The 15,422-nt window shown below is 44.3% G+C and overlaps 1 protein-coding gene across 9 annotated transcripts in view; it reads left to right on the top strand.

Annotated features, from left to right (window-relative positions):
• PAK1 (p21 (RAC1) activated kinase 1) overlaps positions 1-15,135 on the top strand; it is a 78,462-nt gene extending 63,327 nt beyond the window's left edge. For all 9 annotated transcript variants that reach the window (XM_063394359.1, XM_063394356.1, XM_063394358.1 and 6 more), the window contains 5 exons: positions 4,437-4,554; positions 5,042-5,141; positions 6,944-7,140; positions 8,662-8,799; positions 10,627-15,135. In XM_063394359.1, the coding sequence (XP_063250429.1) occupies positions 4,437-4,554; positions 5,042-5,141; positions 6,944-7,140; positions 8,662-8,799; positions 10,627-10,713 (640 nt within the window). In that variant the 3' untranslated portion in view covers positions 10,714-15,135. The remainder of the gene's footprint in view (positions 1-4,436; positions 4,555-5,041; positions 5,142-6,943; positions 7,141-8,661; positions 8,800-10,626) is intronic.
• The last annotated feature ends 287 nt before the right edge of the window (positions 15,136-15,422 follow it).

The raw sequence follows: 15,422 nt of genomic DNA, 5'->3' as shown, positions 1-15,422 counted from the left end.
CTTTGAGCAGCCTGGTGCAGTGGAAGGTGTCCCTGCCCACGGCAAGGGTTTGGAACTGGATGGTCCTTAAGGTCCCTTTGAACCCAAAGCATTCCATCACTCCATGATGCTGAAAGCCCAGCAGGCAAAGGCATTTCATGGTGTCTTGAATTCACCATCAACATCACAGTGCTGCACTGTGTCAAGCTGGTCACTCACTTGTTAAAACTATCACTAGTTCCATTTGAGCTGCAGCAAGATTTTCAGTAGCAGTTCTGATGAACCACAGGTTTGCCTTATCCTGAAGGTAAAAACTGCTTGGATAAGGTGAGTTGCAGACTTTAATCTTGGCAGCTTGGGTTTTTTGGAAGATACAATAACAAAATGTGGCCTAGAATATCTGGAAATTTGAGAGAGGATTTGCACACTTTTTTGCTCTGCGTATATGTCAAAATCTAATCAGCTTTTTCTTTAATAGGTTTTTTATGCAGGCTTTTAATGTCTTAGCCAAAGAAGGTGGTACTTATAAACTGCAACAGTTGTTTTGCTGAATTTTTGTGGTGCTGTGTCCCATGTGTGGCTGTAAAGAGCTACTTTGTTGTGGAGACAGAAAGTCTGCTCATGAAATTTTTATGACAGAGATGTGTGTGCAGGAAACTGATGCTGGGCACACTCCCTCTTCCTAGAGAGAGGAGAAGAATGTTACCGGTGTAAAATGAAACAAGGGGTTAAGAATTGCATCTGGGATAGAACTGCTATTTTCCTTTGGCTCATTAGAGGCTTTGTTTTGACAAAACTGTTTGAGAGACAGGCTCTTCCCTTTAGAGAGCATTGCTGTGTACAAGTGTTGCCATGAGAGCACTTGCCTTGGCTAGCCAGTGCATTTCAGCTGCAGGATAGCTCCATGTCCTCCTGTCTTGTTCAAACTTCAGCAACAAAGCTGCTGCTTTTGTCCTCCGCTTTCACTAATCTTTTTCAGAGGGATTAGCTTTTGTTTTAGTGCTGCACATGGACAGAACAGCAGCTGGGATGAACATGGGGGTTCTTGTGCCTGTTATGCCACTTCAGCTCTGCCACTGCAGGATCCTGTTGCTGGGGAGCTGTGTCCCTCCTGCCCGGCCTCATGTGCCTGTGCTTCCCAAATGCTGAGTTAAGCTGGTGTTTGGATGCCACTTGCTGGCTTCTGCCTCCTGCTGAAGGAGGTGGAGGAAGGGTGTGCTGATCCCTGCAGGGCCTGGTTTCTGCTTTGTGGTTCTGTTACAGTGTCTCCCATTCTGAGTCTGTAATGGGGGCTGCAAGGTAGTCATTGGCATGACCCAGCTCTCTCAGCTCCTGCCCTTGTGCAAGGGTTTCCTGTGCTTTGTCCTCTGTTAACTGCATGGCCTGCTTGCTTGTGGTTAAGCAGCTTTTCTGCTGCAGTCGTAGTGGCCAGCGTTGCACAAAGGTGTGCTGTGATATTTAAGATGGTGACATGGCCTAATTCAGCTGTACTTGGGAGCTGGATTTAGAAGCATCTGGCTCTGAAGACAGTGACATTAGTCTTCTGTACAGACAAACAGCCACTTGTGCTGAGTTACCTGCTGGAGGTGCCAGTTCCTTTCTGCTGCATGAAGGAGGCCCTCAGAGCCCAGCTTCTAAACTCAGCCATCTAAACACAGGCATCAGGTGCCCAGCACTAGGCAAAGCAAACTCCTGCCCTTTAGTTTTGTTCTGAAGAACTCCGTGACTTAATAAACCCCCCAAAGAGGTAGCCTCTGTTACCCAAACCCCAGACTGGGGTGGTCAGTGAATAAAGCTGAAGATGTAAGACAGTCATGCTACAACAACACACTAGTTTGTTTCCAGGCTACATTCATGTTTGCATGTACAAGGCATGTTACTGGTGCAAAATTCTGTAGTGATGGACCTGCACTTCTGGGAAACTCCAAATTCCATCAATTTTATCAATAAAGAATGTGTATTTGTGATAGAGAGGGTTTGGTGAACAACTCCCTAAAGTATCTAAGTGGAGGTTGAGGAACACCTTGCGGGATCAGACTTTACCTGCTCTTGCAGATGGATGAAGAGAAAGCTGTAGACCATCTCCTTCTTCCTCAAAGATTTTCATCAGGTTTTTCTTACTGCCAGCTTGTTTTGGAAGGTGGCTGTGGGTGACAGTATGTGACACCACGCTGTGCCTGATGTCACATCAGAGCAGTGTGTAGGTATATGGACATCCTGGTGGTGTCTCTAGAACTGCTGAGAGGGTGGGTTTGAGTCCTGCCTTCAGTGGGCAGCTCAGAGACTAAAACTGGCAGAAGAGTGGAAAGATCCCCAAGACAGTACCACCCTGAAATGACATTCCTTTGGTGGCAGCTGGCAGGGAGCCCCTGTTAATTTCACCTCTCTGTGTGTTATGTCAAATCTGTCAGCTCTTGAGTTGCCAGGGTCTTGGCACATGTTTGTGGCTGCTCAGGGCTTGGCTTTGGTTTCACAGTGTGGTTCTTGGCTCACTCCATCTGTTTTGGCTGCAGAGAGATACCAGCTTGTTTCCAGCATGTGGAACCTGAGATTGTCATGCAAAGAGCCCATTCTGCCCTCATTCTTATAGTCAAGTGCATTTGGGCTGCAGAGAGTGCTACTGGCAATGAAGGGAATCCTTGCAATGTCCGTGGTGGGTGATTTGTGGAGAGGGTGCTGATAAAATCTGCAGAGGGCCTGATTTGGCAGAAGTGAAGAAGTAGCTATGGCATAGGGGCAGGAAGGAAGAGTGTGGATGGAGTTGTGTTTTCAGAGCCCAACAGAAGGTAAATGACCCGCAGAGTTAGCAGGAGTGCTTCTGAAAGCAGTTTTGCTGCTCCTCTCTCTCAGAGGGGCTGCTCTGCAGGTGGTACTGCTGTTGATGGCGTCTGTAATGCTGGGAAAACAAAATGCCAGTGCACCAGCTTCTGTTCCATAGTGGAGTTTGAGACCTCTCTGCTGCAGGAGCACAGCCCTGGGCCCTTGGGCTTTGTATCCTGGAAGAATCCGCAGATGGCACCTCCCTACACAGACTTCAGCATCAGCAAACCAAGACAGCCACTTTGTCTCTGGAATTAAAAGCTGTCCCTAACTGTAACACTGCTGTCATCCAGGTGTAGCTCAGAACATTACTACTACTTAGGGGGATTTTTTTCATCAGCTTAGTGTTCTCAGTGTCCTTAGGGGGTAAATACCGCACCTTGCTCATTCCTGTGATGTCTCACTCGTCTCTGTCTACTTTCCATGCCAAGTTTAATGGCTTCTTTCTCCTTTACTATTTTTTTCTACTTAATTGGTCCCTAGTACATATCCCAGCTTTTGCACTTAGCTCCTGGCAAATTCATTCCTCAGTGGGGTCAGTTTCATAGCAAAGTAAATGTATCCTTGATGAACTCTAATGCCAGATGAAGCTTTTAATTAGATTCTCTGCCCTCTCACTTTTGACTCATCTGTCCAGTCACTTGAAAAATGAGAGGACAGGCTGAAAAAGTTATTTTTCAAACTGATTATTCCTTCCTTCAGGAATGTGTCATACTGATGTATCTGTCATGGAGGTTTGTGTTGATGGGTCCAAAAAGGGGCAGAAGTGGTTGGTGGTTTTGTTTTGGGGGTTTTGTTTGCTTGGGTTTTTTAAATTCTTTTTTGTTTATTTTTAATGAGTTATTGCTGAAGTTTTCATCTCCTGTCCTCTACTTTTAGGCATGGGTACACACACACTCATCAGAGAGGAATATCCCAAATGGCTGAGAAAAGCCACTGTCATCTCACCTGTCTCCTCCCCATCCTCCTGTGGGCCTTTTTTAGAAAAGACCTGCCTTTTGGAGGTTTCCTTTTTTATTTTAAGTCTTTAGAACCACTGTTTCATCCAGTAAGGTGTACTCCTTTGGCTTTATGAGTGGTTCTGAAATTCTCAGACCAAATCACGGAGTAGTTTGATAACATCGAAACGATTGAGGTGATTTTCAAATCCATGATGCTTAAAAAAGAAGTGCTCTTACATGTTTGATTGTAGGTAGCCATCTTTTGTGTCACCCAGAACTGTCCCCCCAGCCACCTCTTCCAGTGCAAGAGCCCTCAGAAGCCATTGCTGTGTGTCAAATATCTGGATTGCATGCTCCTTGAGTAGTAGCTCTTTGCCTTCTCTCCCTGCAGCAGGAGCAGTTGTAAGGTCAGGTCTCCATCTAAGTCTGCATCCTTTCCATGGCAGAAAAATTCAGCCTTGCTTTTATGAACAGGAAATTTGTAGGCAGCTCTCCCACTACATCTGTCCTCAACTTTCTGCACTCACCCTTCCCTTTGGTCCTTCAGGTTGTGATCGGATGCTCCCATGCACAGACAGTGCTGGCAGTACGCGGTTCCCCAGCACTGTTAAATGCAGCTCGTGTTTTTATTGCACTTGTAAGAGAGCTGTAAAACCCTGTGCATTCTGACTTTAAAACCTGGCTTGGGCTCCTCAGTTACCTTGTAGGAGAAGAGCTCTGGGTGGTGATGGAGTACCTGGCGGGAGGCTCCCTAACCGATGTCGTGACGGAGACCTGCATGGACGAGGGACAGATCGCCGCCGTGTGCCGGGAGGTAACAGTGCTACAGTGCTCATGCTCGGAGGGAGCTCCTGCTGGGAGTGGGACACGGGCTGTCCATAGCCTGTCTCTGACTCCATGGAAATATTTCCACCTTTTTTTTTTTTTTTTTTTTTTTTTTTTTGTGTGTGTGTGCGTGTTACAGTCATTCTTTTAGAGGATGGATTTCACCTGTGAGGTTGCAGCACACAATTCTAATGCAAGCCTCATGTTTCACCCCTGAAAGAGGAACTGGAGTGGAAAATGGGGGTGGGATCCTCTTGGTTTTGTCTGTTCTTCAAGGCTTTTGGAGCTAACTTGTCCTCCTAGGACCTTCTGATCCCAGTGTGACATCTCTCCTGCACATACTGAATATATGGGAGGGTCCTAACACACCATGCCCTTACTACCAAAAATGCACAGTCTGTTTGAGCCCTTTAATTGGCTAATTGTGACTGGTGAATAATTTCATGCACAGTAAGAATATCTCAATTATTTTTCAGTGTCTCCAAGCCCTGGAATTCCTCCATTCAAACCAAGTTATTCACAGAGACATCAAGAGTGACAACATCCTGCTGGGAATGGATGGCTCTGTCAAACTAAGTATGCAGGGAACATTACTGCTTTGACTTATCAACCCTTGCCAGTTATCTGCTCTGGGCCAGACATTTTTTGGGAGATGAGTGTTTGAGGTGCTTGATGCTGTCATGATGAACAGGCTGTAGATATGCTACTGTAGATATTTCTGTGGCATTTGTTTTAATGGAGATTGGCAAACAGAAATCCCTGAGAACTGATACCAGACTTGAAGTGAGGCTTGGGCTTCATTTAGCTTTGGGCCATCTGCTTATGTGAACTAAAATAACAATATTTTAATGCTACTCCAGTCTAGAAAGCTGGGTTGGAAGGTGTAAGGCTAGAAGTCTTTATTTTTATGAACAACCTCTTCAGTCTGGAAAACACTGCAGGTACTCAAGGGGCAGGGGAAATGGAGGAAGAATTGGAAACTTTGTAAGTAGAAATCATTTAATCTTACAATGCCAATCCAGACTGGACCCTAAATGTTGTTTCCTCCTTTCATTACTATCACTAGTAATGAAAATCTTGAGACTGTTCTGCCCCTTGGGTGCTAAGGTTACTGCTGTGCTTGTCATTGTCCATGCAGAGATAAGCCTGGAAACCAGTGAATTATTATCTTCCACCTATAGCTTTAACAGAATGGTGCTCCCTTTTTCTTCCTCTCAGTTCTGTTGGCTAGCACCCAACAGGCATAAATAAATCTATTTTTGTCAGCAGCAACAGCAGATATGACTCAAAATTCAGAGTACAGATATGCTGAGTCAGAAGGTGGGGTTTTTTTTGCACGTAATTTCTTTTTAAACTAAATCTGCAGTTTGGTAGAGCCAGATCCCAGGAGTGTTAGCAATGAATAACTCATGGGGGCCAAAGTGCTCTGTTCGTACAGGGTAACTTCTTTGAGCATGGTGTGCTGGTACCAGGCTATAGTGTAAAGTTAGAGAAATCCCTCTGGATATGATGCAGTAACCTTCTGAATCTTTTTGGCTGCTTGTTGGCTCTGCTGGAAATTTGCCCTGTTTATGAACCATATGTCCTTTCCTGGTATTTACCCTTGATGAAAACTCAGCTAGGAATCAGTTTAATTTTCATCATTCTGCCTAAAATTAGACCTGTAATGCCATAGAGGGTCAGGATGGGCGGTGCATCTTGCTGTGTTGATTCTGCTGGGCTCACAAGAACAGATTTAGTTTTCTTTTGGTGAGCCAAATACAAATAAGACATAGGGCACAGCAATCTTTGTGTGAAGGCTCTCCATCTTGCTCTCTGTTCAAAGAATATAATCAACGTAAATCTAGGTACTTTACATTTATTCTGAATACTTTTTGCCCTATAAAATAAATGCTGTTTGAGGCATGATATGTCTACAGGGGAAGTAATACCCCTTGGACAGGAAATATCACCAGACAGTACAATATGTGGTTTGGGGTGTGTATCTGGATCAGACTTGCATTAGTTCCTGTTTTCACATACCCAGGAATGGTCTTTAGACCATGCATTACATAGTGTGTAGCATCTGTGTAATGCTGCAACACAGCTGAGTGTCTTAACTTCTGTGTGTGGTTATTTCCTGATCCCCGTCATTCACACAGACAAGTCAGCAGCTCTAGAATCCTCATGGCCTCAGAGAGCCAGGTTTAGAAACTTAGCTCTGAACACCATCCTCTGTGTTAGCCACAAAACCGCTCCTGCTGTCACAGTTGCAGCAGCAGCCCACCAGACAGTGCAGCAGGGTAAAGTGTACTGTAGCTGTGGTGTCAGTAAGTGTTTTTTCGGAGAAACTTGCTGATTCCTATGTCTTTTCCCTCCACCCTGTTTTTATTTTCCAGCTGACTTTGGCTTCTGTGCCCAGATCACTCCTGAGCAGAGCAAACGCAGCACCATGGTGGGCACGCCATACTGGATGGCACCTGAAGTGGTGACACGGAAAGCGTACGGGCCCAAAGTGGATATCTGGTCTTTGGGGATCATGGCCATCGAGATGATCGAAGGAGAGCCCCCCTACCTCAATGAGAACCCTCTGAGAGTAAGAGAGTGCTTTTCTCCTCAGGTCTTCTCTAAGCTGCTGGTCAAGCTGAGCTCATGTGAATCCTCCGGTGTGGTTCTATCACCTCCAGCCCCATCTACTTCAAACGATTCTGTGGTCTCCTTAGATGTCATAGTGAGAAGACTGAGATAGTCTTAGTTAAAAGCCATGGGTCACTCTGGGTAGCAGAGGTGTGGGTTCTTCTGTGAGTTAGATCATGTACACTCATAATTTCCCACTTTCTGGGATGCTAATAGAAGCAGAAGGCAGCAAAGCAGTCATGTCTTGAAACTTTCTACCCTGTGAATGAGAGAATTCTCCTCTGAGCAACCTGGTGTAGTGGAAGGTTCCCTGCCCATGGCAGGGGTATTGGAACAGGTGATCTTTCAGGTCCCTTTCAACCCAAAGCATTCTATGTTTCTGTGATTCTATTCTAGTAGGAGCTTTTCCCTACGGGGAAATTGTGCACGCTCCAAGTAAAATTAGAAGTGTAATAAGCCTTTAGACAGGGCTTAAGCCTCCTGATGTCTTTCCTTTCTTTAATTATTAACAAAAGGAGATATGCTGTCAGCATGTAGGGACATGACTGCTCTTAATATAAGCTAGGTTTATGGCTTTTTTCCCAATTACATGAGTTGGAGGGATCTAGAAAAATTCTGTTTAACTTTTTTTTCCATCTCTTGCAATGGAAGTGATTTTGGGGACAGAAGTGCAGCAGCCAAGAAGATTATAAGGAAGAAAATAGTGTTGAGTTAAAGAAACAATGCTTTGGCCTCATTTAACTCAATTTATGCCAATCCCAGGCTATCAGACTGCTCCCATGGGGACGTGCTGAGTGATGTGCTCAAAAGGCCTGCATATTAACAAGCCTCTGACAGATTTCTGTTTCTTTTGAAAATTCATCCAGGAAGTTTCTCACATGAAATCCTGAAATGGGCAAATTTTGAGTCTCTTATTTCTCAGAGAAGGATGTGTGTGAATGCTTTATTCCCAAGCAGCAGCAAAACTGCTTTTTTTTCCCTGCAGGATGTTAAAAGATGCCCAAGGGTCTGCTGGACATCTTTTTTAAGGAGTCAGCTGCATCTTTAACGTTTTACTGTTTTAGGCCTTGTGCACTCAGGCAGAGTACCAACAGAAAAATAATCTATTTAGTCAGGGCTACCTTCCCATGAGGATCTAATCATTACAGGAGTAATGGTAGAGTCGTGCCAGTTAACTTCCCTATGTAAACAGGGTCTGGAATGTTGTTTTTGTCCTTGTAGTCCCTTGAGAGAGCTGCAGGATCCAAACCCAGATTACGAGGGTAAAACAATAAAGGATTGGATCTCATCCACAAAAAAATAGGGCTGGCAGCTATTCTGTTTGCTGAAATGTAGGCATTGGTTAGTGATCCTGATAAGGTGGGGTTTTTTCCTCCCCATTGAAATGTGGGGAGGGAGAGGAGAACTGGGTGTGTCTAATCCAGAGATGGACTCTAATCTTCATAACCTCCTGTTTCCTGGGTGCTTGTTTTTGTCTCAGGCCCTGTATCTCATTGCTACCAATGGGACTCCAGAACTGCAGAATCCAGAGAAACTTTCACCCATATTCCGAGACTTCTTGAATCGCTGTCTTGAAATGGACGTGGAAAAGAGAGGTTCTGCAAAGGAGCTGCTACAGGTAGGTGATGGGGAACAAGATGCAACAAGGTAATCATACAATCCTGAGTGAGGCCAGGCTTAGGGGCAAGCTCTTGTTTAAGGTCTTAAATACTGCATCAGCTGAAAGCACAAGCACAGCTAAGGTAACCTCTCAGGGGAAAAAGGCAACTGAAAACCACAGCCTTCAAACATAATCTATAATAAAGTGATAACAGACTGCTCCCTTTCCAGTACTGGCTACTGGCAGCAGCTGTGCAGCGTGTTCTGTGTCCAGCCTCAAATAATAGCTGTGTCCCAGGCCTGCCAGATGCTGAGCTCCTCGATTCTTGTGGTTTCTTCACATGGCTGGCCATGACATCTGTGTGTGTTGTCACAGTCTTGTCATGCTTGTTCCAATCTGGACAGCAGGAAGGCTTCTAGCGATCAGATATATCTGGTTATCAGATATTCCTTTTGGGAGGAGGGATTACAAAGCTCTTTGAAATGTTCATAGCTTCAATTAACTGGAGCATTTCACTTTTACCACATTTTGCCTGATACTACTCCTTACAGAGATGGTGGAACAAAGCTTGTGAGATATTTTAATTATAGAATGGTTTGGACTGGAAGGGACCTTAAAGATCCTCTGGTTCCACTTCCCCTGCCATGGGCAGGAACACCTTGCACTAGACCAGGCTGCCCAAAGCCCCATCCAATGTCCCAGGGATGGGGCATCCACAGATTCTTTGGGCAGCCTCACCACCCTGTAATTGGATATTTCCCTAAAAACCTGGTGTCTTACTCTGAACTCACAGCGAAAGTTGAGGACCAAGCTGCCAGGATTTTTATCAACATGGATGAAAGGAGTGGTTTGTGTGTTCTTTCTGTCAAGTTTTCCATGAGGGTGGAATATGTAAGTCTTTGTAAAATAGATCTGTGATTAGGAATACCCAGACCTTATGTATCAGACAGTTTCCATTTTTTGTTTTCCTTTCTCTCTACTAATTTGTGTAGTGGGCTCAGACTTGGAAGTGTTGCTGCCTTCTGGAACTATAATGAAACATAAATGTCTGACAGTAGCTGAAAGTATGTTTGTATGCTAGTTAGCTGAAAGATCATTTTTTCTTCTGGACTTTTCATTCCTGAAATATCGGAAAGAAGTTATGTCGTGTTCCTTGGAGCAGGAGAGCATTCCGATTGTAATAGTTCAGCCTGTTCTTAACTACCTTGTGGCTTCTGAATTCTTACTTTTTATCTTTTTCCATCTCTGAAGCATGTTGCCTTGGGTGATTGATCCCTTTTGATGATCAGAACTCTTGCAGATGATTGATGCTTTTTGTTCTCAGAACAGCTTGTGGACTTGCCCTTCACTCTCACCTGAGAGCTGTTTTGATAATCAATATTGTTTTATTTAAAGAAGAGCACCTTTATAGGAGACTGAATGGTGCTGTGTTGCAAGATCTGTGCTGCTCTCCTAAATTTCAGCTGCTTTGCAAATTTATGATATCTGGTAGAAGACCAAGGCAATGCTTTCTCCAGACTTGGGACAACGGGGAACAGGGAAATGAGAGGTGATTCCTGCATGGAATCGTGCCTTGTGTCTGAATCACACAGGTTGATTTTAGTACACCTTGATCTTGAACATGTGTAAACATTGGATAATTTAGCATGTGTTGGGTGCAAATCTCTTCATCACTTCAGGCAATCCCCAAAATTTTGTGGTAGTAACAGATCTTCTGGTTTCATGTGTTCAGAGACTAAAGTAGGTTCTTACATTTTCATATGGATTTAATTGAGAATGCTTGGATTAGCCACTTCTGGGCATGTTCTGAAAAACCTAACCATTTTTCCTTTTGTTTTGTCCTAGCACCAGTTCTTGAAAATTGCAAAGCCTCTATCCAGTCTCACTCCTCTGATTATTGCAGCTAAGGAGGCAGCCAAGAACAACCATTAAAGTGGTGAAGTCAACACAGCCATCATGTCAAGACTTTCAGCTGTTCATTTCAGAGACTGAATTACTCGCCCTTCTCCCCTTGTGCTCCTTCTTCACAGGGGTGTACTTAAAACTTTGACTTGCCCTGAAGGGTGGTGGAGGCATTGTCCACTGTGTGTGGAAGGGCACACAAAGGGGTGTGGCCGATCTTACATGGTGAATTGTCCTTCCATCCTCCTGATGGGGATGAGAGGGGAAGAACATTTTGTATGGGTGAGGAGATCTTTCTGAGAGCGTCTGAACCTGACCTACAAGTAGCGAAGCCAGTTTGTTCTCATATTTCTTATGGTGTTTATTTTTTAAAATAATGTGGAGCCTTATACCATGTTCATCTTAATAAATTAAATCTTCTGCTGGCTGCACTTTGCCTGCTTCTGCCAAGCTGCTATTGCACCACGGAGGCTGCTCTGTGCTTTGGATGACTCGAGGAGGGAAGGAAGCAGGCAGCAGCATTGTGAACAGCTCTCAGCTGAGAGGGGAACGAGGGAGTGAAGGTGCATCCCTGCTGCAGCACTGCTGGATGCTTTGAGGAAGCATGGACAACACCTCTGTGTGCTTCCTGCAGCCGCTGAAGAACTTCATTCATGGATGATCTCTTCACCAAATTGTGTGAACTGCCTCCTACTCCCCCCTTCCCCCTTTAGTGGCAACTCTTACTAGTTAAACAAATCTCAAATTTTTTTTTTTTGTTGTTCTAGGAAATAAGTCACAGGAAAGAAAATGACAGAGAGCTCTTTTAGGGTTATTTTATCAGCGCTGTGAGGCTTTTTAGAGATGCTGCCCTGTGTGATTAACAAGCAGAGCAATTGCTATCGTAAAGACAAGATTTGCCTGCAAAATATTTTGACAACTCATGTTTCTTAGTGGAAGTCCAATGGAAAACAAACTGATAATAGATGCTGCTTTCTCCATGGAGATGTGGGGACACAAGTTTTTTGAAACAATGGTTTCTTTATGCTACTGATTCTTTGGGTTGCCAATAGTCTGTAAAACAACAGGAAACCTGGAACTACTAGAAGAGGGACTGGTTGTAAACACTGGGCTTATGTATAACTGTATACTGATTTTAAATAAAGTGTCTGCTGCATTTCTTAACTTTGGGCTAGAGAAGAACTGGAGAATTCACTGTCACCAGGCAAGTCTGTCATTGCTCATATGGTCAGCAGCTTCTTCAGTGTGTTGGATGAAGTAATTTAACCTTGTTTCTTTTCCCTTCTTCTGCAGTCCTTTGGGATAGTGAGTGACTCCCAAGGGCATAACTACCCATAGAGAAAATTGATACAAAAAAATGTGTATTGTAACTGTGGGAGCTCCTTTCTCTGTACTGCTTTGGTCACATATGGGGTGAGTTTAAACCTATTCTGGAGTAACCTCTCTCTTTCTGCTGGACAGAAATTCATTCCTTCCTGCTGAGACCCACTGCTGGCTCAGCCCTTTCCTCCCTGGACCTGGACTTTAATTAAATATATTTTTCTGATTGGCTCCACAGTCCATGACAGCTATTACACCAACGTTACTGGGTGTAGGTATCTTGTGAGTTCTTTTGCTTCTGAGGGGCCTTCACCCATCCTTTGTGCTGCAGGGCGGTCACTGTTTGACACAAGGCTGAGGGGTGAAGTCTATTGCCCAAATTCTCAGTGTCTCCCCCTCTGTGTATGTGTATTTCATTCCCCAGTATTGTTAAGTTTCCTCTCACAAAGCTTGTATCCAAGGATGAATTCCTTGGGCAAAACGTTCCAGCTGCCAGCCCGGAAAGGGATATGATCTATTGAAGAGCTCATCTGCTTGGAGCTTAGATGGAGATTGTGGAATGGAAGGCCACTATGCTTGAATAATTCCCTCTGAAAAGGACTTTTTATTCCCTCTGGAAGACTCAGGATGGCATATGTGGGAGGAATAGAATTAGTGGCTAGATCTCTCTTGATGTAAAATCTCATTTGACTGACAGATTTGGCAATTGAGTATTTTTCAGACAGCGCAGGGTTCAATTTGATCCACAATGTGTTTAATGTCCCTGACTTCTCTTTGATTCCTTTCCCCACTCCCTTCTCTGCATCTCATTGAGATGAGAACCTTAATGTAGATGCGTTCTATCTGTGAGCTTGTACAGGAGTTTATTTTTCTGCAGCAAGATTTCTGCTAAACTTCCCCAAACAAGATGGAAAAGGTTATTTTTATGTGTTTTAAGTTGCTCTTCTGGATCGTCTATTGCGCAATGGAAAGGGATCAACAGTGACTGTGTATCCCTCCTCTTACAATGTGCTTCTGTCTCGTGGACTTCCCCGTGGACTCGGTCCTGCCTGGTTTCTGTTGGCTGCTGGAGAGGGGTGTTGCCAAAAGCCTTTCTTTCTGCCGGGAAAAGCTGCAAGACTGTGCCCAAGCTTGTGTGTCATCTTGTCCCAGGCTGTTTGGTCCCCACTTGTGATGGGTAGGTGGGAAAAGGAGCTGATTGCTGCAGTGTGCCTGGACCTAGTTTCTAGTTACCAGGTACATCATGTTTTTATGTTCCCAGAAAATCTTTTTTAAAAAATGTGATTAGCCTAACCTTAGGATAATGGGTTTATTTTGTTCTAGTTGTTCTGAAATGCATCCTTTTCTCCCCTCTCCTTTTGTGTGTGAGCCGCCCAGCACCAGCACCTCTGTCAGCTTTTGAAGAACCCTTCCTGTCTACAGCACACTCCTGTCAACAGAGGGCTCTTAAATAGCAACTTTTTGACTGAAGAAATAATCTCCAGGGCTTATTTTTCTTAGAACATCTTGTCCCTGCTGTTACTTGAAAGTGACTCCAACAGGACAGTTTCTTTTGTGCCTTTTTCCCCCCTAGCTTTCTCTTATGAACTGATTTGCCTGAGTTGAAACCATTTTTAATCACAGCCCTTAATTATTAATTTGCCTGCTAATATTAAAGTTCTGTCTCGCATATTAGAACATTAAATATTCAATTGTTTTGACTGTCTTTTCAGAAAATTGATTTCCTTTTTGAGAGATGTCAAGCAATCTTATACCAGAAATAATTTCATATCCTACAGTTTACAAAGGGCTTGGTGGAGGGAGAGGCTAAAACACCTATTCTTTTCTTAAACGCAGAGATTGTCATATTTAAGTATCAACTGGTATCTTCAATAAGACTTTTCCTATGTTTCAAGAGAGGGCGTTGATTTGTATTACTTTAGCTATTAGGGTTTTTTAGGGTTTAGAGGTTTTTTAAACAAACAATTTGACTTGGGTCCAAGAGTTTGTGTGTGAGAGGGGTATGGAGACCATGTGGGAAGAAGCCAGGTTATTTGGACAACACTGTCAGGCACATGGTGTGCTTCTTGGTGTTGTCCTGTTCAGGGCCAGGAGTTGGACTCAATGATCCTTTCAGATCCCTTCCAACTCAGGATATTCTGTGATTCTACGAGGCTGAGAGTGAAAAGCCAGGACAGGAATGGAGGGCACAGCAGAAGTGGCTGATTGCAGTAGCACACCTTTAGCCATCCCTGAAATGTCTTCACTGAATGGATGTGTTTTTAAAGAGCATAAATCTGACTGGTTTGTTGCTACAGGCACTTCTTTAGGGCAGGCATTATGCTTCTACCAAACTGCCTTCCCCTTTTAAATAAAAGGGGTGCAGGGATTTCTCCAGCCAAGGAGGCTCCTTGAGAAAGGAGGTTTCCATGGAGACACTTACTTGACTTAAACGATCTGGCTGAGGCTTGAGAAGAGGTTTGGTGGGTAGACACCACATCGGCACAAAAGCCACTCTTTTGCAAAGCAGCTGGAGTTGCTGCAGTGTTTTGTTGCCAACTTGATGCCCCTTTACAGGGGGTTGGTTTTGAAAGAGTGGTGAGAATGTTGCCTGGTCAGGATTGTGAGGTGTACAGAAGTGTGGCTTTTCTCAGCTGAGATCTCTGTTAGTGTATACTGATCTATCTGTCTCAAAATGCTGCGGCTTGGTGTAAGTAGGGCACGTTTGCAGCAGAGTGCTGTGCACGAAAGGATTGCAATGGTCTGTAGGAGGTGCTTCCTTTCTTAGAACCCACCCTTCTTGGCTCACAGCAAAAAATTTCTTCTGACCACTTTCCAAGAATAATATTTGTTCAAAGCCCACTCCCAATTAAGAGCTTAGTCCATTTGTCTGGTGAAAGACCACATCTTCAGTGTTAAAATTGATAAAGGTGAACTGATTATCTGCTCACCTATCCCCCATAAAATGGTAAGATTTTTTAATAGCTTCTTACTTAGCTGCAATAGAGCCTGTAAATGTATTTTGGGGTCATAAGTCCAGCTGGGTGGAGCATATGAATGCTGTAGGATTTCACAGTTTGTTGCAAATGACGTCTCACGGTGGCAAAGGTGGGATCTTGGAGAAGCAGCTGCCAGCTTTGACAGGGGATGGCCAACAGCAACAAAACTGCAATACAGATGGGAGCTGGACAGAAACTTGCTGCCAGAACAGAGTCTACAGTGAGAGGTGGGAAAGAGACAGAGTTGGTCCAAAGGGTAGGATGAAGCAAAGGTTAAAACTTCAATTACACAGTTGCTGAGGGAATTCAGGGAGTGCCACAGTAGCCTGCTGCATCACAAGGCAGCAGCATCTCTGAAGGAGGAGAGCAAAAAGGAGCCTGGGAAGGGAAAAGGTGCTGAAAGTGGAGAGTGAAGTAGTGATATGGTTCTGAGTCACAGCC

The sequence above is a fragment of the Prinia subflava genome, chromosome 3 (genome assembly GCF_021018805.1).
Source record: "Prinia subflava isolate CZ2003 ecotype Zambia chromosome 3, Cam_Psub_1.2, whole genome shotgun sequence".
In the NCBI taxonomy this organism is placed as follows: Eukaryota; Metazoa; Chordata; class Aves; order Passeriformes; family Cisticolidae; genus Prinia; species Prinia subflava.
Note: the sequence above shows the minus strand (reverse complement) of the source record. Positions and strands in the feature narration are given on the sequence as shown.